Source organism: Arachis ipaensis, chromosome B8, assembly GCF_059453495.1.
Source record: "Arachis ipaensis isolate K30076 ecotype BB chromosome B8, ASM5945349v1, whole genome shotgun sequence".
Classification (NCBI taxonomy): Eukaryota; Viridiplantae; Streptophyta; class Magnoliopsida; order Fabales; family Fabaceae; genus Arachis; species Arachis ipaensis.
The window spans coordinates 133,237,418-133,265,280 of NC_142443.1; the positions used below are offsets into that span (position 1 = coordinate 133,237,418).

General features: G+C 35.0%; 3 protein-coding genes across 4 annotated transcripts; 1 reads left to right on the forward strand and 2 right to left on the reverse strand.

The window, feature by feature from the left end:
• Positions 1–1,008: 1,008 nt before the first annotated feature.
• On the forward strand, positions 1,009–4,000 carry LOC107613807 (RING-H2 finger protein ATL7). The gene is made up of 5 exons (XM_016315965.3): positions 1,009–1,545; positions 1,628–1,710; positions 2,073–2,259; positions 2,629–2,815; positions 3,716–4,000. Exons 1-4 carry the CDS (start codon positions 1,279–1,281, stop codon positions 2,785–2,787), a joined length of 696 nt encoding a protein of 231 aa, XP_016171451.1. The 5' UTR covers positions 1,009–1,278; the 3' UTR covers positions 2,788–2,815; positions 3,716–4,000.
• A 77-nt stretch (positions 4,001–4,077) lies between these two features.
• Positions 4,078–9,159, reverse strand: LOC107613806 (tropomyosin). Of its 2 annotated transcripts, XM_016315963.3 has the most exons (12): positions 8,953–9,159; positions 8,755–8,841; positions 8,400–8,533; positions 7,726–7,784; positions 7,599–7,653; positions 6,852–6,899; positions 6,450–6,489; positions 5,791–5,831; positions 5,617–5,721; positions 5,063–5,110; positions 4,593–4,712; positions 4,078–4,408 (listed from the first exon to the last, which is right to left on the reverse strand). In XM_016315963.3, the coding sequence occupies exons 1-12, from the start codon at positions 8,999–9,001 to the stop codon at positions 4,346–4,348; spliced, it is 849 nt and encodes a 282-aa protein (XP_016171449.1). In that variant the 5' UTR covers positions 9,002–9,159; the 3' UTR covers positions 4,078–4,345. The 2 variants fall into 2 exon arrangements, with proteins under 2 accessions (XP_016171449.1, XP_088353684.1); XM_088497558.1 differs by lacking the exon at positions 5,063–5,110 and having other exon boundaries at positions 8,953–9,145.
• Positions 9,160–14,482: 5,323 nt separating this feature from the next.
• LOC148549916 (uncharacterized) lies at positions 14,483–15,477 on the reverse strand. Its single transcript, XM_088496200.1, has 4 exons — positions 15,434–15,477; positions 15,255–15,350; positions 15,066–15,131; positions 14,483–14,981 (listed from the first exon to the last, which is right to left on the reverse strand). The coding sequence occupies exons 1-4, from the start codon at positions 15,475–15,477 to the stop codon at positions 14,483–14,485; spliced, it is 705 nt and encodes a 234-aa protein (XP_088352326.1).
• Positions 15,478–27,863: the final 12,386 nt, after the last annotated feature.

The window sequence follows — 27,863 nt, forward strand, 5'->3', positions numbered from 1 at the left end:
AAGCACCGATGTAGCGATTCTTGTTCATTTGATACTGTACGCGAGCCATACAACACGTTGCTTCCGGGCAACGACTTAGCTTCAGCGTAATAACGTCTTTAATCCATGTCATGAAAATTCTTAATATATAAAAGTAGGTACATAGGTTTACCCACATTACATCTAAGTTATTTCTCTTCTTCTACTTACGCCATGTCAACACTATCGCTTACTTGGCAAAATTTTAAAATCCACCACTCAAATCTTGCCAAATTAACTTTTATTTTCAAATAAAAAAAACTATTATTATTCAATTGAAACATCAAGTACTAATTAAATGCAATAAACATACATTAAAAGTGTCATAATAATAATAATTGTAAAAAATTTTAGTTACAAATATTCAAATTCTACAACTTATACATATTAAGACTTTTACTACTCTTCATTTCTTAATCTCTTATACTAATTGTCAAAAATTTCTTAAATTTAATATAACATTTTTATATGTTTTTCATTCTCATTTATTTATTTTTTTTAATTATTTACAAACAAAAAAACCGCAAGAAAAGACAGTGTAGCCATTAATGTAAATCGAAAAATGAAAAAAAATAAAAATGCAGTTTTGTATAACTCTAATATAAATAATCTGTCTTTTTTTAAAATAAATAAATTCAAAATCTATTTATAATATGTTCTCTAAAATATTTTTAATATAACATTTATTAAAATATATTATATAATATAAATAATCTATCTCTCCGTATATTGCACGGGTATCACTCTAATGTCATGAAAATTCGAAAAAAATTTTATGTGACAATTAAAGGCCTAACACAATCCTCTTTTTTTATCGGACATGGGATCCACTATGTACCACAGTATAACATAAGTGGAGTTAGAAGAGTCCCATAATATATAAAAAAAAATATTTTATATATTTTATTGAAGAAAAAACCCGGGCTTAAATATGTGAAAAGTTACTGCACATGAATTTCCTTTGTAGACATGACATGAGGAACCATTATTACATCGGCCGTGTTATAAGTTGCACACATTAATGTACTTGTCAGTATCACCACCAAACGTATCCTTCTCCATTTTATTTATTTATTTATTTATTTTTTCTATTTACGGTTCATTTTGCTATCCAAAGTGAGTGAGCAGCATCAAGAATTCTTCATTTGATTGACCTAAGCTTCTGACTCAAATGCAAATTAAATGGATTCATTCATTGATTCCAGTTAGTTATTAACAGTTGAAGAAGCAGTTAACAGTTGTATCTACTATGGTTTGGTGATGTCTCAAGGCTATTACTCAGAGTCATACCCTTCTTCTTCTTCTTCTTCTTCTGATTCTGGATCTGATATTTCAGATGCTGCTGCTGCTTCAGCTGAACTGAAGCTCTATCGAGCATTCATTTTCTCGGCACCAATATTCTTCACTTTCATTCTTCTCTTCCTCTTTTATGTCTTCTATCTTCGACCCAGAAGGGTTGATTGGTCCTCCCTTAGGATGAGACCCTTTGCTTTTGCTCATGACTCCAACACCAGCACCATCTCCACGGTAATAATATCATACATTATTGTTGTATTTGGTACAAGTAAAATGGGTACTCACCTTTTGCATATATTGTTTTTTGAGGCAGTGGGATATTGGGTTGAAGAAAGAATTGAGAGAGATGCTGCCTATTATTGTGTACAAGGAAAGCTTCTCTGTCAAAGATACCCAGTGAGTAATTTTCTATGCAAATCATATCTTTATTTTTATTTTCTATTGTAAAAAAAAAAAAGCAATAAAGCAAGGGATCCTGCTTGAGGGTCACTAATTCCAAGTTATCTTACTTGTAGTAGAAACTAGAAAGTAGAAACAATACTTTAGTATAGGACAATGTTGCAAGGAAATCCTATATGATCCACCATTTTGGGTAATGTAACCAAGATACTTAAATCTCACAACTTGATTATATCTACTTTTAATACCAATTTCTTGTCTAAACATTAGGGCTTCATTCTGTTTTGTGTTTGCTTGAACTGAAACCGAATTTATCTTTAGCTTTTCTGATCAATGAGATGTTGTGTTTTCTGTTGCAGATGCTCAGTGTGCCTTTTGGACTACCAAGCAGAGGATAAGCTTCAACAGATACCTGCATGTGGCCATACATTTCACATGAGCTGCATTGATCTTTGGCTGTCCAGCCACAGCACCTGCCCTCTCTGCCGCTTGTCCCTATTAACATCGGCTAAATCTTCAACAGAGCCATCTCACAGACAGGTTGATGTAAGTGTTTCAGTAATCCTAAGAGGTCTTGGTCCAAAACTACTTTCTCACATGTATAATGATATTTTATTTTTTATATTACTTAGCTGATAATGATGTTTATATTTCTCTAATGGAATAAATGAGAAAGAAATATGGCACTTGGATGAAACTTTATAACATGTTCATGTGAGACCATATTAACTGAATTTTCATTCAAATCCACAGATTTATAACATGTTCAAGACATAACGTATCATTTGATTGTCAACATTTATGATTAGACTCCATTTAGATGTTGACAATTAAGACCTGGTGCTTCTTATTGTGAAAAAAAAAAAAGGAAAGTGAGTGTTGATATGGATACTGACAATGGAAACACTTGGACAGGGGCCACAGAGCAATGAGGAAACACAGACCATAGAATCATCAGAGTTGAGAGCTACTAGTCATGTAGAAACCACTGTTTCCCAGAATGTCTCAGGAGAGGTTGCAATTGCCGCTCACTGCATCGATGTTGAAGGACAACATGGACAAAACAATCAGTAGAAGGATGAAGATATCAGAGATTCCTAAGGTAATTTTTTGCCTTCTAGTTACTACATTTGAGGTCCAAGCTTCTAGGTTTGGTGGAGGATCAACGCATATACATACACATATACATCAACATCACTATCATGCTTTAGCTTTTGTCAGTCTCAGAATTTATGCATCAGTTATGAATCAGCATTTAAAAATAAAAATCAAAATCAAAATAATTCATGTTAATTGTGGTAAAATTTGATTATCATAATGCAGCATCGGAATCAATCATAGATGATCAATAAGATATATATCAAAGTATCAAATTGCTTAAATGGTTTGTTGTAGCAATTTAAAGTCATTCAACTGTAAGTTTAAAACTTTTGAGGAGTTGGTTATTAGAATGGTATCAGTATCACAACCTCTATAGTCAAACTAAAGGAGTTTGGTTCTTTCAACCCTCATGAAAAGTTTCTCCAAATAAAAGATTTTGTATAATCTATACATCGTAATATCGTATTCATATAACTCTTGCATAAGATGCTTAAAGAGATAGAAAACCAATCATGAAACTCCACTTAGCTTAAGCTTTGTAAAATGGTTTAGCTAACAAGTGCCTAAATTAAACGTAGCCACTTGCCACTCATGAAAAATTTTAAAACTTTCCACATAATAAATACATTGAAATCATATCCTTTTGATCTATTTCTACTTTGATAACCTTAACAAGTCTCCTTATGACACTGCTTGACAAAAAAAAAATTGTAGATATAAAAAAAGGCTGCAATTTGATTTCTCTACCATAATTCTTTCTTCTCTTTATATCAATATTATTTTTGTCTCTGTCTCATTTAGGTCAGTGATAGTTATTCATTATGATTTATCATTTAAACTTCATTCTATGCATCTATATCAAGTTGATTGTCACTTCTCTTATCAAATCCTTGGAATCCAGATCAATGGCCCTTCAAACTTAGCAATCTACATGCTAGTGACAGCGTATTGCCGTATTCCTTCCAACTTATCTATCGGCATGTGTACAGCATCCTCCGATAAGTAATGTATTCACACAGTGACACAGCTTTGAGAGCAAATTTGAATTGGCACAATTATTGTAACTTATTGAATACTGAATGAATATTGAAAATATTCTTTCGAAATGAGAATTGTATATCTTAAAAGATGAGCTTGGATTCGTTTATCTTGATTCAAGAAAACAGTCCTAAACTCATTTAGGGAATGTTTGGTCAAATATAACTTATGGTTAAGTGTATTATTAATCACCTAAGCAAACAAGAAGCTAAGCTGTGATCATAATTGTGGACAATCCAATGATGAAGCAGCTTAAGTTGAATGAAGTATGAGTAATAATATTACACCGGTTCTCACATCCATTACATGAAACACCAGTATATTTATTTACCTCTAGAATGATCATATTCTAAGATACTCGGTTCCAATTAACCAAACAACATCTACTGCAGAACTTAAATGTTTGCTCTTTTTTAATGGTATAATATTATTTGATCAAGATCAATATGAACGGAATATGCGGTGTCTTGATATCGGTGTTCTCTCTGGAAAATTACATGTTCACTGCCACAGTAAATTCCTCCCCGCAGGCACATTTTACCACATGATGGATCTCCTGTAAAATCAGAGGAATATATGAATGCAGGGGAAAGTATACTTAGGGAATTTTATTTTATGCAAGATAATGACAAGTTTAACTAAATATTGCTAAGGATAGGCTAGAACTATTTCATTGCGAATTGCAGGATTACAAATTGTTGAGGGGGTGAAAAAGGTTACATTGCATGTACATATTTTACCTTGACTTTGTCAACTTGTTTCCCCAGAGACTGCAAGTACTCAATTTCTCCAGCTTTGTCAGACATAAGTGCGTTATATTCTTCTTGAAGAACCGTTATATCTGCAGCTTTTAGCTCTAGCTAGTGGAGCTCAATCATTGTGAAGAAAACTTTGAATGAGAGATTTTACAAAATCACTGATTAAAAGCCGTGAAATTATTGACAATCCCACTAAAAAGGAGTAAAGAAAGAGACATTGCTATGATGCACAAGATAATTCAATGGGAGAGACTTTAATATACTTAACATCAACGATTTTTGCTAAATCACATCATTGGATTATCTTGATACATCATAAACTTGACGCATTTAAGACATACGACATTTCCTAAAAAGAATATACAATATGTAATTTTTTCCACCCTCAACCATCTGAAGAAGGGGGAAAAATAATTACAGGTCTCAATAACTCTAGCGGAATAACAGCCAACCTTAAAATCATTTGTCTTGCATTTCAGATCCTCAATAGCGAGTTTTATCTGAGGTGAAATAGAATATCAATCAAAAGCTCCCAATATGATTTTCTCAAGAGCATTAGGGTATGAAAGAAATCCCTATATACTATATAGCTAGCTATAGCTAAATGAGTTACATGTATGCAGCAGCCGCATATAAGACTTTGCACTCAATTTTGATGCTTGGGACCATTTTAGATGGCACTGTTTAAGATATATTGTTTTTCAAAACCATTCATGGCTATTTGAAGTAACTAGAAGGGGATGAATGGTAAACCCTATATATATATATATAGAGAGAGAGAGAGAGAGAGAGAGAGAGAGAGAGAGAGAGAGAGAGAAGTTATATAAGGAGAGGCTATTTTAGAACCGATTTTAAAACTTACAGGGAACAATGCAAAATTAAATCAGACTGATAACATGATATGAAAAACGAAAATGTTATAGAGCAAAAAATAAGTAGAGAACAGGACATAAACTTGAGTGACTAATATCTACTTCACAGCCTAAAAGGAAGCATAATCACTGACCTTGTTGTTCTCCATAAGCATCTTGGATTTTAGATTAAGAATTTCATCAAGCCTTCCTTTAGCTGAATCCAGTTTGATGATTATGCTCTTCCTTGCATCACTCCCCTGTCATACACAGATAAATTACCAAATTCCACCTCCGTGCAGCATTTATCAATGAAAAAAGTAGTCTACCGGGTTGTCCATGATACAGTTACCATCGGCTGCAGCCTTCCCTGCATGTTTATGAAAAGAAAGCTTGGATATCAAATTTATTTATCAATTAAAAAAAAAAAGAAAAAGGATGTTCATGGCCTGTAATCCAATGATATTTCCCCTTTTCTAAAACTAATATAAAATGAACAGATCGACTTTTAGTTCAGAGTTTCAGTCTAGACAAAATAAAGTTCCCTACTCAATACCAAAATACTGATTCTGTTAGGGCAGCAGATAGAGGTAGGTAGTTGTGTGCTGGTTTGAGTTTAAACTGAGCTAACCCCTACTTTTTCCTACTGAACCATAGCATCTTGTGGCACCAATCACAATGATCACACTAAGTGATAGACACAACAGATTCATATACTTTATCAACAAGGCAATTTTCATTAACAGCATGTTACAACTGGTATATCAGAGATTCACAGTAGCCATTCTCATGCAAAGCCAAAACAATAATACTGGTTAAATGATACTCTTGTTTTCCTTCTAATTATACGGGGCACAAATCTACAATGTCAAGTAATTCTTGTAATGACTTTTTATTATATCACCAAAGGTCAAATATCAAACTGGAATTGTAAATGACCAGTCCTTTTGTTCATGCTAGTTAAAATTGTCAGAAGCATGAGTCATGCCTTTGGTTTTACTTTTCTGTAAATCAACTTTTTCCTTGATCTGCATAAGACAAAAATGATTAGCAGAAACTAACAGGGAAAGTTAATAAACAGATAGCGCCTGACAATAAGAGGAAGTGTTATCCTCCTCCCCCCCTCAACAAATATATATATATATAGAGAGAGAGAGAGAGAGCGTTTAATTTTCATACACTGACAGTGTAAAATATTTTACACAGTCGTACAATCACAACCGTTCTCTTTGATGACCATTCACGCGGTCAATAGAAAAGGTAGTTATTTTTGCTAACGTGGCGTTATGTGATTGGATGCACGTGTAAAAGAGTTTTATACTGACAGTGCATCAAAATTAAATTCTATATATATATGTACGAGATAACATTAAATGAGAAATCATACTACCTCATGCTCTTTCAATTTTCTACTAGTCATCTTAGTTCTGTGCCACTCCTGCCAAAGATTTCTCTATTCAGTAATTTTTTTCAACAAACTAAAAGAAAGAACTAACATGAAGTATGACATGGAGAGTCTTCCATCACATGATAGGACCAATGGGACAAAGACGGAAAATAGATTCACCGAGTCCAATAAAAAGTTCGTTAAAGAAGTGGCTTCATTACACTCACACTCCACAATGCCTCCAATGGTAGTTTCCTCACTATGGTATGCACTTGACACACTACATGTTTTCAAAGAATCTTAGACGCATATGTTAAGAAGTATCTCTAAACTTTTCTTCAGCCCAGTAGCCAACCACTACCAACACCCAAATAGCACATTTATATACTAGCAGATTGGCTTCTAGTTCAAGTGTAAACATATTTATAAAACTTATTATTTCCCTACCCCTTTGATGCCAACAGCTGCTCTGGCAATCGTTCAAACATATTATTGAATGCATTGAGCCTGGTGCCCCAAAGGTCATGAGTCGTGTTGAAAGATAAAAGGACCACATAGCCACCCTAAGTTGTGTGAATAAATCACTCAAGATACACAGTCCTCTGATATCCTATTTATATTCCTAAGTACAAGGTGAAGTACAATATCACAGGAATTAAAGTGAATAAAAAATTAATTAAGTAAGCAATTATATGCTGACACATATTTGTAGGCATCATTTACGAATAAAGCAGACTAATCAGATCAAACCTGTTGCTTCTGCAATTTGGCACTCATGTCCTCCTCAACCTTGGTATAGTAGGCTCTGTTGGAGAAAAGAAATTTAGATGGATAACCATCATATGTATAAGAACATTCATTTAGCATCTTTAGTTACCTCTTCTCTGAAAGTTTGGCAGATAACCCAACTTTCTCTTGATGAATAAGTTCCAGGGTCTGTTGGTAGAGTGTCATGAACATGAGCAAAACAGCATAACATATCAGAACTTTATTTTATTTTTCATTTCTCTCTTTTATTTTTTCATTACTATTGAAGTACTAGCCAAAACAAGGGAGAAAAAAAAATGCTCCGAAGTATTAAAAACCACTACTATATCTCCATATAGTTTTGAGAGTTTTTCCACAAAAATTTTCTCTTTTTTAAAAAAGAAAAGAAAAGAAACATATCGCTACAGATACAAATCTCTAAGTATTACATTTGAGTTTCATATAACAACTTCACCTTTATGACTTTAAACATAGAGAGACACACATAAGTTTGTGCATAACTATGGATAGTATCACATTAATAAAAAGAAAACAAGTTTCAGTCCACTAGATCATGAATATAATTTACAACAAAGAACAATGACTAATTCAGTTAGTAAATTAATTGGTTAACGTACCAAACTTCTCATTTCACTCATTTTTGCAATGAAACCTTTCGAAAGAAAATTACTCTCCGAATTGCACATCAAATAGCTAGTGCGTTTAATACCACATGAAAAGCCTCCACCTCTACACACGAATTGGTAAGATAGCCAACAACACAGAAAAGGCCACATCCTTTACCTGTGTAAGCTTGGAGATATCAGATTCCGAAGAGGCAATCTTTTTCTGATTCTCCAATATCTTAGAGCATAGCTCACCCATCACTTTCTTCATTTGTTCAGTATCTTCCTTCGTTCTTTTAACTTCCGATTTCACTACATAAACATTTACATTATATGAAACTGCTTCACAGGAGCGTGTCACACAGTTCATATTTTATCAAGTTGAAGTAAATTTCTTGAAGCGAGAAATTCATAAACAGTCCTAAAGTTTCGGTTAAAAACTATATAGAATGTAATAATAACTTCTTGAAGCTTTGAATTTAGAGAAAAATTCGGTGAAACAATAACATTGAGAGAGTTTGAAGAAGAGAGACCTGATTCGATATCTTTTTCCATCGTGCGAACGTTGGTGAGTTGCGTTTCCTCTTCTACTGAGATCTTAGCCGCTTGATCCTCCACATCTGAAAATTCAACTTCGGATTTGATCTATGTTCCAATTCAAAATTTTGAAGAAAACTAAAAAGAAAAGCAGCAGCAGAAATTGTTGAAAATATGGATTAGTAATCAGATACCGTTCATTTGAGAGCGCAAAGTCTTCATGCACAGTAAGTACTCCTCCATCTCCTTCACAACCAGAGAGAATGATCGATTCGGAGAACGATTTTGGCGGTGAAATCAAGTTTTGAACGGTTATGGCAGTTGAACTGACTCATGCAAAGCGCAAAATTCAGGAATTTGTGGAGGGAAAGGGTTTCTAATACATAATATTTCTGATCTCTAAAATAAATCAAATAATAATAAATAATTAAATACAACTCTCCAAAAGTTTTCTCAAAATAAACATTTGTGTCATTTTTTATTTTTTTCCTATTACATTTTAAGATCTTTGAATTTAATTTCGATGTAATTTTTATATTTTTGTCTAATTAAATTTAGGGAAAAACTCTGCATACAAGCCATTAGGGCTTGTATGCTTTACAAGCTCATTAAACAATAAAATCAAAATACGCGCTGCTCCACGTACGTTGATTACACGCGCTATATAAGATCCCGTGTATATCTAACTACCAAATTTAAAATATTTGTTTCCTTCTTCGTTTTCGTTATTTTGAGATTTGGTTGATCTTCTTCTCGCGCGTCTTCCCTCGTTCTTCTCCATCGTTCTTTTCCTCTCGCTCTCTCACTGGTATGTTCTTCGTTTATGTTACTTTTCTCTCTCTGTAACTCGATCTTCGTTTTCTATTTTGATTTGTTGTTTTCTGAAATCAAAGTTTGAACTCGTTTTGAAGATAATGGATCATTCCACCTCAGATTCTCAGCTGAATCCAGGCGAAGTGGATTATGAATTTGGATCTAACGAAGTTCCTGAGGTTTGATTTACATAATGAATTTTCTTTCAGTAATTTGTATATCATTGTGTAGTTGAAAAATTGCTAAACATTGACTGTGAAACTAACACGTTAACATGAATCTGTCGATTCAATGTATTAGTTGTGATTAATTACCTGGAATTTATAGCAGACGTTCGGGTGTAGATCAAGTCTTTTTTTGGGTGTATTTTTGCTAGAAGTGTGGGTGTATTTACACTTTACTGGTTTTTTGTTATTTTAATTGAGTTGTTGTTGTTCAGGTGTATTATATCAGACATGATTGGGTGTGTTTTTAGTTTTTGACATGGTGTATTCTGCAGCTTGTGTATTTACAGCTTATGGCTTTAAAGGTCATTGTGTAGTTGAGTTGTTGTGGCTCGGGTGTATCATACTAGGCATGATTGGGTGTATTTGAATCATATCTATGGGTGTATTTACAGTTTCTGACACGGTGTATTGTGCAGCCTCTCTCGGTTGTTGATGACGAGCTTGTTCCGAAGGTTGGAATGACCTTTACCACCCTTGAAGATGCTGGAAAATTTTACAGGAACTATGCCAAGGCTGCAGGTTTCTCTACAAGAGTTCGGTGCACAAACAGGAAGGGAAACGAGATTAAGAATCAACTGATTACATGTAGCAGAGAGGGAAAATGGAAATCTAAAATACCTCCGACCGAGAAGACCAATCCTACAGCCGGTCTAAACTGTCCTGCAAGAATTTATATACACACATTGAAGGATGTCGGTGCTTGGATTATTTCAAAGGTTGTGCTCGATCATTCACACCCCTGCTGTCCAAGCAAAGCAGAGATGCTCAAACAGCACAGGGAACTAAGCATGTCCATTCGTCGTACAATAGAGAATAACGAGGAGGCCGGTATCAGACCAAGCAAAACCTACCAATCATTTGTTGTGGCTGCCGGGGGTCATCGCGAGTTAAATTTTATCGAAAAGGACGTGAAGAATTACATTACGAGGGAAGTGCGGAATGTTTCCGAACAAGAAGATGCAAAGGAATTCAGGAAATATTTGTTAAGAATGAAAGAGAAGAATCCAAATTTCTTTTTTGAGCTCCAACTCGAAGAGGATCAATCGATTAAGCTCGCTTTTTGGGCCGATGCAAGAAGCAGAGCCGCCTTTGAGTATTTCGGAGACGTCATTTCATTCGACACCACCTACAATACAAACAGGTAAACAAACTGCCCCTGTTTATGATGCTAAATTATTTTATTTTTATGAATCCGCATCAGAGGTGTATATTGGCTGTTTCATTGGGTGTATGCGAAGCATTTGTTAAGGTGTAACTAATGATTTTGCATTCTGGACCATGGTAATTTGTTTCAGGTATAACTTGGTCTGTGGTTCTTTTGTCGGGGTGAATCACCACGGTCAGTCAACACTTCTCGGATGCTCTTTGATGAAGAACGAAGAAATGGAATCATTCAAATGGTTATTTCAATGCTGGCTTCGTTGCATGGGAGGAAACGCTCCGAAAGGGTTTCTCACTAATCAGTGCGCATAAATGAAAAGGGCTTTAGAGGCCTGTATGCCAACGACAATTCACCGTTGGTGTATTTGGCACATCATGAAGAAGATTCCAAGCAAATTAAACGGGTACAAGGGACATGCCGATATCGAACAAGAAATGAGCCAAGTTGTTTGGAACTCTCACAGCAAAGACTCATTCGATAGGAATTGGAACGATTTTCTGCTGAATTTTGGTCTTGCGGACAACAAGTGGCTTTCAGGTAATGTCTTTTTAAAATCTGCAGCAGAGGTGTAAATTGCATGTTCCTTCGGGTGTATTTAGAGTCTGTGTTTGGGTGTATTATGCAGATCTGTACGAAGACTGTCACATATGGGTTCCTATCTAACTGGATCACCACTTCTGGGCAGGGATGAGAAGCACACAAAGGAGCAAGAGCATGCATTCATTTTTTAACAAGTATATCACCCGGAATAGCTCGCTTATTCAGTTCGTCAAACAATACGATAATTGCCTCGGAAGCAGGGAGCAAGCAGAGAGAGAATCAGATGCTGCAGATTTTCATATGCTCATACCGTGTGCAACCAAATCCTCCATTGAAGCTCAGTTTCAAGATGCGTACACTCACGCAAAGTTTAGGGAAGTCCAAGCGCAATTCAGAGGAAAGGCGAATTGCATCACCAGATTAAAGAATTCCGCTCTAGGCTATTCAGTATACGACGTCGGAGAACAAGTTTCCAGCTCAATATTCAACAAGTTCGTGGTTACTTACGACTCAGTTGCAGCCGAGGTAAAATGCGAATGCTTATTATTCGAGTCGAGAGGGATACTGTGCCGTCACGCACTAAGCGTGTTAAGCTTCGAACAAGCAAGCCAAGTGTCACCTAGATACATACTGGAAAGATGGAGCAAGAAGGTAAAGAGGCGTCACACACACATCAAGAGCAGCCACGACGAGCCACTAATGGAGCCAAGAAGCAAGAGGTTCGACCAATTGGTTTTTCGTTCGCAAAATATTTGCGAATTTGCCTCCGAATCGGAGGAGCTGACTGCAATTCTGCACCGTGCGTACGATAACGTCATGGCCGAGATGAAAGCATTAAAAGCCAAAAGGAAGGGGACATCTTTATCCCACGAAGACGCCAACTTGGAATCCGTTAATGAGCTTCAAAGCCCGCCAAGGATTCGAACAAGAGGACGTCCAAAAAACAGGCTAGGTTCAAAGCTGGAGAAACAGATCGCAAATGGCACAAAGAAGAAGAAGACGAAAGTTTTAAGCGAGGTAAAAGTAATGTTCTTTAAATTTGTGGCGATTGAGTTTATTTTTCTCGTTAATAGGTTAGCTAATGTGTGAGTGTTATATTCAGATAAACCTGTTTGATGCTGCATCAGCGGCGCATTCAAATTCCAGCCAATATCAAGGACACGTTATGAATTATCAGTTCAGGGTACCAGCAGCAGGGGATAACTCTTTGGGTGTATAGTTTTATAGAATATGGGTGTAAAAGCACCGTTCTTTTGGGTGTATTTTTGTTCATTGACAATTTACATATAGACACATATATAGATTCATATAGAACAAAAGCTCTAAAAATTCGCAGGTTATGGGTGAATATTTGATTTGATGTTTTTCTTCATATTTTAGTAAATGTAATTCATACATTTTGAATACAGCACAGACAGTTTGGGTGTATATTTTATGCAATGTTGGGTGTATTATTAGACCTACGTTGGGTGTAACAGTTTATAATTTGCGTTTATATATGCCTTGATTTTTTCCTTCATATTTTACCACCTGTAATACAGCTTTTGAATACATCACAGACAGTTTACCAGCACAGATAGTTTAACTATGGGAAAAAATATACATGGAATAGAAGTTGTTGATAAATGGCAAATATTTACATCATTTGTTCAATTTACAAACTACCCAGCAGTTGGATTATGCAGTTTCTATATCAGCAGAATCAATCTGACAAAACGGACTCAATAATACAGAGGATGGTTTCGACAGCCTTATAGCACTACTCTCCCTAATTGCCCGATCTCTTTCTTTATTCATCTCACTGAATAGTATCTGGGAAGCATACTCCACTCTATAGTGGTCCACCTCCTCCTAAAATTAAAAAGGATATTCTGTTTAAACAGCAATATTAATTCAGTAAAGTAATACAGAGTTATATAGTTCTAAAGACAGTTACCTGTGGCCAATTATCCCATTCATACTTCCCCTTTTTGATGTTTTCCGGCTCAATTAACTCCATCCACTTCATAACATAGATAGCGCAGTCATAGCTGAAAACGAAGAAAATAAATTACAAATCTCATTTACGAAAGTTTAATGTTCAGACTCACAAATTTATACCTTGTTTTTTGGCCTGATATTTTAACATATGATTATTTAATTTTCTTCTCGTTCTCCCCTTTCTGCAGAGGTTCCCCGCCGGCATATGTTATCAATCTTGAAAATACATATCCTTTAAATAGCAAAACAAATCAGTAATACACTCGAATAAATGAACAAGATACACCCAACTGAATGGACAATATACACCCAACACAACTAACGAAATAGACCTAAATATTAAAGTAAAGAAGACAGAGGCAACTTACAGTGAATTTATTAACCTGCTTACTCTCATCGCTTGGAGCTCTTTTGTGTAGCGGGTCAAGTATATGACATTTCCGCTTTGTTGTATTTATTAGCCATAACCACCAATGCCCCATGTGGCAAATAGGAGCAAAAATCTGAAGGATTCCCACATTTCAACAGTGCGTTATTTTATTTGGCATATAAGTAAATAAGTGTACTAACAAATTTAGCAAACAAAAACTTACATATGGATGGGAAGTTAATTTTTTTCTATCTATGAAGGGAATGAAACTCGGGTAGGCTTCCACCCTGAATTTCTTTTCTGTTTTCGGTGATACGAATTCCCCCTTTGGGTGATCCGAAAGTGCCATGCACTGCAAGAATTGCGAAAAAAGAAATGAAATACTAAACTTACACCCAATGGAACGTAAAAAATACAGCCAAATCAATACAGAAAATACACCCAAAGTTCGTAAAAGTAACACTTACCACAATATCGGGGGGGGGGGGGAGACAGTATATTTGTTCTTGAAACCTCTTTTCATTTTTCTGGTTGAGGATGAGGCAGATGGCAGATACAATCTAGAAATATATGCCGAAATCAATTTTACATTAATAAGCATTGCAATTGACTTTGGTGTAAAAACATTAATGTTATTCTAATATTACCTGAGATTCTATATCACTTTTTGCCTGGGGGGATACAAGGTGCATTCTCATCAAAATGTATTTTCCTTGGCCAATCAGAGTGCACATTTCCTCATACTCGTTAGTATTGCCATCTGCATCTTCCTTCAGTCTCGTCCCCCAGATGTAGCACTTTTGTTTCATATCATCCGTAATCTGATATAATCCCCCAGGAGTTCGAAACTTTGCAGAACTTTCTCCCCCAGTCTCCCTCTGAATTTGTGGACTTTTGTTCTTCCCCTTCGCCGCACTGCTTGCTATTTTTTGGACCAAATTGTCCAATTCTTCTATCAAATTTGCAGATTCAGGAGATTTTGCCCTTTCTGTCTCCTGCGTTGACGCCCCCTCCTGGCTCGAATCAGTCAATCCAAGGCTGAATGATGGCACCCCTGGATCTGTTTTAGGAACATAGGGTACTGTCCGTGCCATCATCAACATGGCAGCAGCGTCTTCTGCGTCTGGATGACTGCGTCATCATGTATAAGAATAAGAATAAGAATAAGAATATACGGATGATAAGCAAAGATTGATTTTAGTCTGATGAACTTACATTTTAGTTGGAGCTGGGGGAACCGTGGGTGTGGTCTCTTGAAGTTGTTTGGGGGTTTCAGGAGTGCTGCACAGTTACAAAAAATTAATCACGGCGTAAAAAAAACTAATCAGGAACAATATACACCCAAACTGTTAGCTAATATACACCCAAACTCTAAACAAATATACACTCAATACTATTTCTTACGTTTCTGTAGTCCCTTCAATCTGTAGCATAGGGGTTGGTTCAAAATCTGTCTCAGTGGTTGTTTGGGATGCCGGCACAAAAACCTGAATCGGGACTCTAAACAAGAAGAAAAAGGAAAGGTTAACAATGCCTTTGAAAATAATAAGGTTATAAGGTTGAAATATTATTGGAAAACTCACATTGCAAGCGCTTCCAACGGTGTCTGTTCCCTCACAACCATCATATTCGAATCAGACGGACTCAACCTAAAATACACCCAAAGAAATTCAAGAAATACACCCGAACAATTCAAAAAGAAGACAGGCTTTGTTTTTCTGAGAACTTACATACTTGCAGTTTTTGCTTTTTTTTTCCTGCCTTTTTTTTCTTGAATAAAATAATAAAGGGCTTTTTTTTTCTAAAAAAAATATATACAGAATTAGAAGTAGAAGGGTAATAGAAGAACAAAAGTAACGGTTATTTGAAAGAGAAATTACATGCTCTGTGACAGCTGGTTTACACTACTCTGTTCTGTGCGTCCTTGAGAGGAAGGAGCATCACTTCCCAAGTTCACAGCCGGTATTCTAAAACAGATTTGATGTTATTCAGACAAAATAAGATACAGGTATAAAATACACTCAAATGAAAGTACAAGATACAACCAACCAAATGGACAATATACACCCAACACAACAAACGAAATATCCCAACTTAATAAACAACATACACCCAACTTGATCTACACAATACACCGAAATGGTTCCACAAAATACACCCAAATCATGATAACAAGATTTTATTAAATAATAAAGCTTCTTACGTTTCAGACGACACATAGCGACCTTCTGTCGATCGCAGGTCAGCTTGGTTCTCCCTGCAAAACAAGAAACAATTATTAGCATACAAAACACACCAAAATATGAAATAGACAGCCCAGCAAGACATACCCCTCTGCAGCAGATTTATCAACATTTTGCCCTAGCCATTCATCTAGTTCGTCATTTGATATTTCATATGTCTCACTACATTCATAAAAGAAGACGTTAACAAAAATAATTACGATGATAGACGGTAATATAGCTTACGAGGTACTGTACCCGTCAAAGTATTGATCTTCTTTAGGAGGTGAATCCTCCACAACAACTTTTTTCTTTTTTGGTTGTGTTCTGGGTGGAAAAAAAAGAGTACCAATCAGAAATAAGAAATTAATTTTATCACAGAATAGTCGTCTAATCTAATTATATGCAAAGAAGTGCTTACTTTTTTGGTGTTGTTTTTGTTTTTTTCTTCTCCTTCTCCTTCTCTGCAGGTGATGATTCTTCGCTCCTATAAGTTAATAATAGACACTTCAGTTAATATACGAAATCTTTATAATAAAGCCAAAAGAAAGGAGTAATAATTTCAGGACATTACTCATCACTTGGTTCAGATTCAGATTCTGAATCAGAATCTGACTCCTCTTGCCTCTGCTTTCTTTTTCTGGAGTCCATTCTGGAAGGCAAACAATCATTATTTAGAACATACTAAAAATACACCCAAACGAATTCACAATATACACCCAACTGAATATACAATATACATCCAACGCAGCAAACGAACACACCCAGCTTAATAAACTACACACACCCAACGTGATCAACAAAATACACCCAACTCGAAAAAGAAATTACACCCAAGTATGGTACTTACTTTTTCCCCTTTTTGCTGGGGTGTTTTCTTCCTGAATCCTCTGAGTCTTCTTGAGTCTCAGACTCAGAGGTAGAAGTGTCAATGTCAGTAGCTGTTTCTGTCTCCGAAGACGATGTTGGACTCGCCTTCCTTTTTTTTTTTGTTTTTTTGATTTTTTGTTTTTTTCTTTTTTTTCTTTTTTTTTCATTTTTTCTCTTGCTCTTGTCTCCGCCATCTTCACAATCCCCTGAAACATTAGATATTTTAGCTAGCAGCATTCAGGTAAATAAAATACAAGCAACATATTATGTTTACTTACCAAAATTTCCTCTCTTTCTGCAGTCATTCTTTCCACCAACTGCTCCTTAGTCCAGTTGGCAATCCAAGGCTTTGGTGGTCTTTCAGCCCTCTTCTTGCCTTTGTTTTCAGAAAGGTGAAAGTATATTATCATCAGGGCAAAGAGGCAGCCATCAATTGCCTTCTTCTTCTTCTCCTGGTAGTCTGTGATGCCCTTGATCAAGAAGGTCAAAACATGCCCCCCCAGTTTCTCTCCGATATGCCGTCCATCTTAAAAATTGGGGCCAGGTGCACGGGTGATATTTTGTTTATCGTCGTTGGCAAAAGGAACGCCATCTGTATGTAGAGGATGAATATCTTCTTGAACATCAGGCGTTCCTCTTCGTTGCCAACGCCGATTTCCATCATTTCATCGGTAAGACTTTTGAGGGTCTTACCCTGGAATCTTCTATAAATTATTTTGTCATCATCAGAAAGTTGCTTATACTCAACTTTCTCAGGAAACAGATTTCCTACAAAAAGGAAAACAACAAAGTATCAAAGTCTTTTCAAATACACCCAAGCATCAACCTTAAATACACCCAAGCATCAACTTAATATACACCTATAATTTTGAGCTAGTTACCTGTTGCATTGATGCCAAGCGCATCACCTATTGTTTTTGGTGTTATTTGGAAAGAACCATATCCTGTGTTCAGTCTGTTCTCCCCAAGTTTGAAGTTGTTTGTCAGTTCCCTTAAGAGTTGGTGATCCACCCTGAGTGGTGGGATGTGCATCAACCCACCGAATCCGAGATCCCTCACAATTGCCTTCTTCTCCTCAGTCATGTTTTTGAACTTATCACTCAGGAGATGTGTGGCACACTTAAGGTCTTTTGTTTTGTTTCTTGCTGCCATTTTCTCTGAAACGAAAAATACACCCAAAGACATCAGTACGATACACTCATATATATGAGTCAGATACACCCATTGATAACAGTAAGATACACCCATAGATATGATTCAGATACACTCATTGATAACAGTGAGATACACCCATAGATATGATTCAGATAAATCCATTTATATCAGTCAGGTATCACTCAAATATGCTTCAATATCAAATTAATTGAGATCTCAGTAAGATACACGCATATATGAGTCAGATACACCCATTGATAACAGTAAGATACACCCATATGTAAGAATCAGATACACCCGTTGATAACAGTGAGATACTCCCATAGATATTATTCAGATACAGTATGCATATATATCAGTCAGATATCAGTCAAACATGCTTCAATATCAAGCCACATTACAAGTTCAAGCAGTATACACCCCCCCAATCTACGGAATAAACCCCCAAAAATCAACAACAATAGCAGGAGAACTTAGAACAAGAACGTTGAACGACGTAGAACTTAGAAGAACGACGTAGAACTTAGAACAGTGTAACCAAGAAGCAAGAAGTAAACCCTAGAAGAACGACGTAGAAGAAAAGTAAAATATACAGGAATCTTAACGAACTTACGTTGAGTATTGTTGCTTTGCTTCAGATTCTTCACGGAGAGTTTGATCGTGTTTTGATGGAGGTTTCGAAGAACGATTTGTATGTTTTGAACTTTTATTTTCGCTCGAAAATGGAAGGGTTTCCTTGTTTTCGAAGCGTTTTGAGAAGTGGAAGAAGTGGAAGAAGTGGAAGAGTTTTCCATACGTAACGGTTGTAGTGTTGAGCGCGTGATTTTGACGCGCCATGTTGTCTCTCTTTATGCGCGTGGCTTCTATTTGGGCTGGGCCAACTTGTAAGCTTGTAAGCTTGTATGTGTAGCCCAGCCCTTAAATTTATTTATCAAAATAACTACTCAAGGAGCATATATAAAAAAAAAGTTATGGAAATTAAACTCCTATATAATTTTTAAAGAAAATGGACAATGCATAAAAATTGAATTATTAGACTACAATTTTTAAGGAAATGTTTGAAAAACAACAATTACTCTAATTTTAATTAGACTATGCTAGGACACACTCAAAATTATTAGAATTTAGAAACCCAACTTTTATTCTTATTTTTTAATGCATATTTTAAGGGTAAAAAGTAAATTCCTAAAAATTTCGAGTGTGCATTTAAAATTATCCTTTCCGTTATAACTCTATATAATTCGTCCTAGATGCAAGCGGATTATGTGAAAAATGTTGTGAAATAAATAAATAATGAAGAAAAATAAATATAAAATAAAAAATATAAATAAAAGATTTTAATATTAATATTTGTCAATATAATTATTTTAATATAATAGAGATGATTCATATATTTATTTAATATATATAATAACGTAAAGAGAGAGAAGAGTATTAGCAGTGTATAAAGAAAGAGAATAGTATTACAGTAAAGAGAAAAAAAGATGAATGTTTGTTATTGCTGTATTGTTTTTGAGTTTTTTTCCACTGTTTATATACGTATGAAGGTCACTCTTTTTAAACTATATTAAATACAATCACTCTTGATAAACTGAGTCTCATGAAAAATTGACATCCACCTCAGTTATTCTTATCATAACACTCTTCTTTAGATGACCATTTAGGATTATACCTCGTTAAAACCTTACTAAAGAAAAACTCAATGAAAAAAAATTTAGTGAAGGAAAAAGAGTACAAACTTCTTTGTGATAGGGACTGCCTCGTTAAAAACCTTGTCAAGAAAAACCAATGGAAAAAAGCCTGACCAAAGAAAAAAGAGTACAGTCTCCCCCTCTTGTCGACATTATTTAATATCTTGGAATCGACGCATCCCAATCTGACATACCAATCTTTCAAAGGAGGATTTTGGAAGTGACTTTGTAAATAAATCTGCCAGATTATCATTTGAGCGGATCTATTGGACATCAATTGTCCCTTGATTTTGAAGATCATGAGTGAAGAAAAATTTGGGAGAAATATGCTTTGTTCTATCACTTTTGATATATCCACCTTTAAGTTGAGCAATGCATACTGTATTGTCTTCAAACAAGACAGTTGGAGCTATCTTATGATCAATTAGTCCACATGATGACAGAATATATTGGATTAAACTCCTGAGCCAAAAACACTCGCAACTTGCTTCATGTATCGCTAGTATTTCAGCATTATTAGAGGATGTTGCTACAATCGTCTGTTTCATGGACCTCCATGATATAGTTGTACCACCATATATGAACAAGTATCCTGTTTGAGATCTCCATTTGTGTGGATCAGACAAGTATCGTGCATTTGCATAGCCAATTAGTTGTGACTTGGATCCATATGAATAAAACAATCTCATATCAATTGTTCCATGAAAATATCGAAAGATTTGTTTGATTCTATTCTAATGTCTTCTGGTTGGAGAAGAACTATACCTTGCTAGTAAATTCACAGCAAATGATATACTGGGTCATGTATTATTAGCAAGATACATTAGTGCCCCAATGACACTAAGATATGGTACTTCAGGACCAATGATATCTTCATTTTCTTCTTTAGGACGGAATTGATATTTTTTCACATCCAAAGACCTTATGATCATTAGGGTACTTAATGGATGTGACTTATCCATATAAAATCTCTTCAATATCTTTTATGTGTATGCTGTTTGATAATAAAGATCACATTTTTTGTATGCTCGATCTGCAGGACGAGACAAAATTTAGTCTTTCCAAGATCTTTCATCTCAAACTCTTCTTTTAAAGCTTTTATAATTGTTGGAATCTTTTCAAGAGTTCCAATGATATTTAAATCATCAATGTACACAGCAATTATAATGAATTCAGATGCAGATTTCTTTATGAAAATGCATGATCAGATATCATCATTCTTAAATCCGTTTTTGGCCAGATACTCAGTAAGACGATTATACCACATTCCTCCAGATTGCTTTAGACCATATAAAAATCTTTGCAATTTGACTAAGTATAACCCCTGTGAATATTCATTGGATGATTTATATATATTTAATCCTTCAAGGACTTTCATATAGATATCACGATCTAATGATCCATATAAGTAGGTTGTTACCACATCCATTAAATGCATATGTAGTTTATGGTATGCGGATAAACTGATCAAATAACGCAATGTTATTGCATACACTACAGGGGAATATGTTTCTTCATAATCTATACCGGGCCTTTGTAAAAAATCTTGTGCCACAAGTCGAGCTTTGTAGCGTGCTTCATTTTCTCATTTCGTTTTCTCACAAATACCCATCTGTATCCAACAGGTTTTATATCTTCTAGTGTACGGACTATAGGTCCAAAAACTTCATATTTTGCAAGTGATTTTAACTCATCCTTCATAACTTCTTCCCATTTTGGCCAATCATTCCTTTGTCGACATTCTTCGACTGTTCTTGGCTCAAGATCCTTACTTTCTTGCATGATATTTAATGCTACATTATATGCAAATATTTCATTGACAATTGTCTTATTCCAGTTTCATTTTTCTCCTATAAAGACATCATTTATCGAGATCTCGTCATTTTCAAAATTTCCAGGTACTTGAACATCTTCTGGCGTCAAAACTATATCAGAATTTTGAACAATTGTTGGTGTTTTTACTATGTCTTTATCTTTTTCAACAGGAATAGTATTTACCTCTTTTTTTTTTTAAGGATTTTTGTCTTTGGAATTGACAGACTTACCATGCTTCTTATGTGAATTTATTTTGGTGGTCATTTGTTTGACTAAGACATCAATTCAAATTGGAGCATTTTCAGCTGGTATATATGATTTAGTTATCCTTTTCGTATCAGAAAATGTATCAGACAATTCATTTGCTATTCTTTACACATGTATAATCTTTTGAACTTCTAGTTCACATTGGATCTAAATGCATCAAGGATAATGCATTCCAATTAAGTTCCTTTTCAGGAAGCTTATTCTCTCCCTCTAATATTAGAAATTTTAATTCATCAAAATGACAATCTGCAAATCGGGTTTTAAATACATTTTCAGTTTGTATCTCAAGATACCTCACTATAGAGGGAGAATCATATCCAACATATATCCCCAGTTTTCTTTGGGATTCCATTTTGGTGCGAGAAGGTGGTGCAATGGAAAGATATATCGCACACCCAAATATTCTTAAATGAAAAATATTTGACTACTGGCTAAAAGCTAATTGCATAGGAGAGAGCTTATGGTAATTTGTTGGCCTCAAACGAATAAGTGCCGCAGTATGTAGAATTGCATGCTCCAAACTAGGGGTGTTCGCGGTGCGGTTTGGTTCGGTTTTTGAATGAAAAGCCATCCGATCCGATCGTTTAATTAAGCTGCGGTTCGGTTTGGTTCGGTTTTTTTTTCAAGGTCATCCGAACCAAACCAAACCAATTAAAATCGGTTTGGTTTGGTTCGGTTTGTTCGGTTTTTTCAATCAAATAAAAAAAATTCTACCATACTATTATGCAATGTCATAAGATTGAAATCAACAAGCCAAAATACACAATAGCTAACAAAGTCTTGATCTAATGAAATATAACGACAATAGAATTCAAATACGACAATTAAAGAAGTTTAATAGCTCAACAGTCAACACAACTAAAAATAAAAATAAATTATCATTAAACTGATAACAATTAGCAAAGTTATGGTGTCTTCTCCAACAAAATAACTAAAACTTCATAATGCAAACCAACCTGAAATAATAAAAAAAAACAATTACATAATAAGAACAACAAGAACAACAACAACAACAATAATAATAATAATAATAATAATAATAATAATATAAGGAGAACAATTCATACCATAAACTTAACAAGATTAGACGAGCAAATAAACACTAAACAGAATTTGCAAATTGAACTTGGCAATGAACAAATTAAACCAGCAAGGCAGCAATAAACACTAAACAGAATTTGCAAATTGAACTTGGCAATGAACAAATTAAACCAGCAAGGCAGCAAGGCAGCAATAAACACTAAACAGAATTTGCAAATTGAACTTGGCAAATTGAAAAATTAAACCAGCAAGGCAGCAATAAACACTAAACAGAATTTGCAAATTGAACTTGGCAAATGGCAATGAACAAATTAAACCAGCAAGGCAGCAATAAACACTAAACAGAATTTGCAAATTGAACTTGGCAAATGGCAATGAACAAATTAAACCAGCAAGGCAGCAATAAACACTAAACAGAATTTGCAAATTGAACTTGGCAATGAACAAATTAAACCAGCAAGGCAGCAAGGCAGCAATAAACACTAAATAGAATTTGCAAATTGAACTTGGCAATGAACAAATTAAACCAGCAAGGCAGCAATAAACACTAAACAGAATTTGCAAATTGAACTTGGCAAATTGAAAAATTAAACCAGCAAGGCAGCAAGGCAGCAATAAACACTAAACAGAATTTGCAAATTGAACTTGGCAAATGGCAATGAACAAATTAAACCAGCAAGGCAGCAATAAACACTAAACAGAATTTGCAAATTGAACTTGGCAATGAACAAATTAAACCAGCAAGGCAGCAAGGCAGCAATAAACACTAAATAGAATTTGCAAATTGAACTTGGCAATGAACAAATTAAACCAGCAAGGCAGCAATAAACACTAAACAGAATTTGCAAATTGAACTTGGCAAATTGAAAAATTAAACCAGCAAGGCAGCAAGGCAGCAATAAACACTAAACAGAATTTGCAAATTGAACTTGGCAAATGGCAATGAACAAATTAAACCAGCAAGGCAGCAATAAACACTAAACAGAATTTGCAAATTGAACTTGGCAATGAACAAATTAAACCAGCAAGGCAGCAAGGCAGCAATAAACACTAAATAGAATTTGCAAATTGAACTTGGCAATGAACAAATTAAACCAGCAAGGCAGCAATAAACACTAAACAGAATTTGCAAATTGAACTTGGCAATGAACAAATTAAACCAGCAAGGCAGCAATAAACACTAAACAGAATTTACAAATTGAACTTGGCAATGAACAAATTAAACCAGCAAGGCAGCAATAAACACTAAACAGAATTTGCAAATTGAACTTGGCAATGAACAAATTAAACCAGCAAGGCAGCAATAAACACTAAATAGAATTTGCAAATTGAACTTGGCAATGAACAAATTAAACCAGCAAGGCAGCAATAAACACTAAACAGAATTTGCAAATTGAACTTGGCAAATTAAAAAATTAAACCAGCAAGGCAGCAATAAACACTAAACAGAATTTGCAAATTGAACTTGGCAAATTAAACACTAAACAGAACAAAACTTGATAATCTCAAATTAAACCAGCAAGGCAGCAATAAACACTAAACAGAATTTGCAAATTGAACTTGGCAAATTAAAAAATTGAACTTGCCAAATTAAACCCTAAACAGAACAAAACTTGATAATCTCAAATTAAACCAGCAATGAACCAAACAAGCAATGAACCCAGAAACCAGAATTTTCAAATTGAACAAAGTCACAAACTGAACAAACTGAACATTGAACAATAACCATTAACCAGCAAGCACCAAGCAGCAATACCAACAACAAGGCAAGAATGCATCAGTAAAGTTTACCTGAATAGATGGCTCGGGCTCCATATGCACATGAATCGGTGGCTGGGTGGGAGGCTTTCTGGGTGCAGGCGGCGAGGTCGGAGGTGGTGAGGTGACCCTACAGAACCCAGAAACGCTGCTGGGTGGAGGCTTTCTGGGTGGAGGCGGTGACGTCGGAGGTGGTGAGGTCGGAGGTCCTGTAGGTGGGTGGGTGACTGGGTCTTCGTGTTCGCGGTGGGTGGGTGACTGCTACCTTCGACTTCGAGTATCAAGGAGACAAGGACAATGAGTGAAGAAGGTTGGTGACTGCTGGCCGTTTGGGTGCGTGGGTGCGTGGGTGGTGGCTCCGATCTGGGGTTTAGGCGGCGGGGTTAGGTTTCCATGGGGGGAGCCGGGGAAGGGAGGGACTCGCGCAGCTGTGCCTGTAAGTGTAACGCGTTTGGGGGGGTGGGGGTATGGGGTAGTTTTAATTTTAGGGTTTTCTGAAGAACCGGTTCGGTTCGGTTCGGTTCGGTTAGGGTTTTGGTGGCAAGAACCGAAAACCGAACCGAACCGCAAAAAAACCGCAAAACATCATTTTTTCGGTTTTTTCGATTTTCGGTTAATTCGGTTTTCGGTTTTTTCGGTTCGGTCTATCGGTTTAGTTCGGTCCGGATCGGTTTTGAACACCCCTACTCCAAACAAAGGTTGGGAGATTTATTCTCATAATAAGGGTCTAACAATTAATTGGAGATGTTTAATAAGTGATTTTATTAACCCATTTTATGTGTGAACATGAGCTACTGGATATTCAACGCTTATTCCGTTAGCCATACAATAATCATCAAAGGCTTGTGAAGCAGTATTATCAAGACGAATTGCTTTGATTGTATTTTCTAAAAACTGTATTTTTAATTGAATAATTTGAGCAAGTAATCTCCCAAACGCCAGGTTGCGAGAAGACAATAAGCACACATGTGACCATCTCGAAGATGCATCTATTAGGACTATAAAATATCTAAAATATCCACATGGTAGATGAATAGGTCCACATATATCGCCTTGAATACTTTTTAGGAATTCAGGGGACTCAAATCCAATTTTTACTGGAGATGGCCTTAAAATTAGCTTTCCTTGAGAACATGCAGCACAACAAAATTCATTAGATTTAAGAATCTTCTAGTTCTTTAGTGAATGTCCATGGGAATTTTCAATAATTCTCTGCATCATGGTTGTTCTCGGATGACCCAATCGATCATGCCAAGTTATGAATTCATTTGGGTTAGTAAACTTCTGGTTTACAATGGCATGTGATTCAATTACACTAATTTTAGTATAATATAACCCAAATGAAAGTCAAGATAACTTTTCTAATATAACCTTTTTATTTGAATCGTAAGCTGTGATACATAAGTATTCATGATTTTTCTTATTCATTGTTTCAATATGATATCCATTTCAACGAATATTTTCAAAACTCAACAAGTTTCTTAGAGATTTGGTAGACAATAGTGCATTATTTATTATGAAATTTGTTCCTCTAGAAAACATAATTATAGCTCTTCCGGAGCCTTCTATCACATTACCTGAGCCAATAATAGTATTAACATATTTTTTTTGGCACAAAATGAGTAAAATATATATTACTTTTAAGAATGGTTTGGGAACTTGCACTATCCGCAAGGCAAATATCTTCCCTATATGTTCTTGTCATTTTTTTCAAAGACAAGTAATAATAATAAAATAAGTAAAAATATATGCGCAGTAAAATTATTTTCTTGATTGAAATTGTTTTTCTAAGAAGTATTGTATATAGTATTATATACTAAAAATTTTATTATTATTATTATTTTAGAACTTGAAACATTTAGTAATTTTGAAATGCATAAATATAAATATTTTATTAAACATTATTTATATACATCACACCTGAAATTCAAATACATAGGGAATAAAACTTAAAAAAATTTTTTACATTATTTATTTACATAAGTACCGAACTCAAATATCAAAATTTTCCATCATTGATCAGATGACCAATATTTCCTTCAGGATCCTCAAAGGAGTCAGATACTTCATAATGAGTGGTGTAATTTTCAGCAACATTCTTTGAAACAAAATTTGTCTCATTTTCTTTGTCATCTTTTTTCAAAGATACTTGATAAAGATCGACAATGTGTCTTGGGGTATGACAGGTACGCGACCAATGACCCTTTCCACCACAACGAAAATATTTATCCTTTGTTGATTTATTTTGACAATTATTTCTTTCTTTATCCCACTTCTAGTGAGATCCTTCCTTGTGAACATAATTTTTCTTCTTACCATAATTTTTCTTGTTACCAAAACCTTATCATTTACCTCTTCTGGAGTAATGATTTACTGCATTTACTTCAGAAAATGGGGCAGCGCCAACTGAGCGCGCTTCATGATTTTTTAAAAGTAACTCATTGTTGTGTTCAGCAACAAAAAGGCAAGAAATTAACTCAAAATATTTTTAAATTCTTTTTCTCGATCCTGCTGTTATAGGAGCACATTCGAGGCATGAAAGGTCGAGAAATTTTCTCTAACATGTCATTATCAGTTATCTTTTTTCCACATAATTTCATTCGTGAGGTAATTCGGAACATTACTGAATTATATTCATTTATGGATTTAAAATCATGTAGACGTAAGTGCGTTTACTCATATCGAGATTGAGGAAGTATCACTATCTTTTGATGATTATACTTTTTTTCAAGGTTTTTTCACAGATCTGTAGGATTTTTTAGTGTGAGATATTTATTTTACAATCCATCACCAAAATGACGACGAAAAAAGATCATGGCTTTGTCTTTATCCTTTTGGGATGCAATATTTTTAGCCTTAATGGTATCTTCTAGATTCATCGAATCAAGATGGATTTCGGCATCTAGTATCTATGATAAGTAGTTGTTTCCAGATATACCAAGAGTATTAAATTCAAGATGAGAGAGTTTCGACATAATGAAAATTTATTACCTGAATCTTCCTAAATTTTGATCAGAGTTCGTGCTGATAACGTGTTGTGAAATAAATAAATAATGAAGAGAAAATAGATATAAAATAATGAAATATAAATAGAAAAATCTAGTATTAATATTCGTCAATATAATTATTTCAATATAATAGAGATGATTCATATATTTATTTAATATATGTAATAACGTAAAAAGAGAGAAGAG

Coding starts and splice junctions, on each gene's coding strand:
- LOC107613806 (XM_016315963.3), bottom strand. CDS start 9,001: ATGGAGGAGTACTTACTGTGCATGAAGACTTTGCGCTCTCAAATGAAC. Junction 5,722..5,790: donor ACTGTATCATGGACAACCCG/GTAGACTACTTT, acceptor TGTGTATGACAG/GGGAGTGATGCAAGGAAGAG. Junction 5,111..5,616: donor TGCTTATGGAGAACAACAAG/GTCAGTGATTAT, acceptor ATTTCACCTCAG/ATAAAACTCGCTATTGAGGA.
- LOC107613807 (XM_016315965.3), top strand. CDS start 1,279: ATGTCTCAAGGCTATTACTCAGAGTCATACCCTTCTTCTTCTTCTTCT. Junction 1,546..1,627: donor ACACCAGCACCATCTCCACG/GTAATAATATCA, acceptor TTTTTGAGGCAG/TGGGATATTGGGTTGAAGAA. Junction 1,711..2,072: donor TTCTCTGTCAAAGATACCCA/GTGAGTAATTTT, acceptor TTTCTGTTGCAG/ATGCTCAGTGTGCCTTTTGG.
- LOC148549916 (XM_088496200.1), bottom strand. CDS start 15,477: ATGATGGTTGTGAGGGAACAGACACCGTTGGAAGCGCTTGCAAT. Junction 15,132..15,254: donor ATTGAAGGGACTACAGAAAC/GTAAGAAATAGT, acceptor GTAACTGTGCAG/CACTCCTGAAACCCCCAAAC. Junction 14,982..15,065: donor CCCCCAGCTCCAACTAAAAT/GTAAGTTCATCA, acceptor ATGATGACGCAG/TCATCCAGACGCAGAAGACG.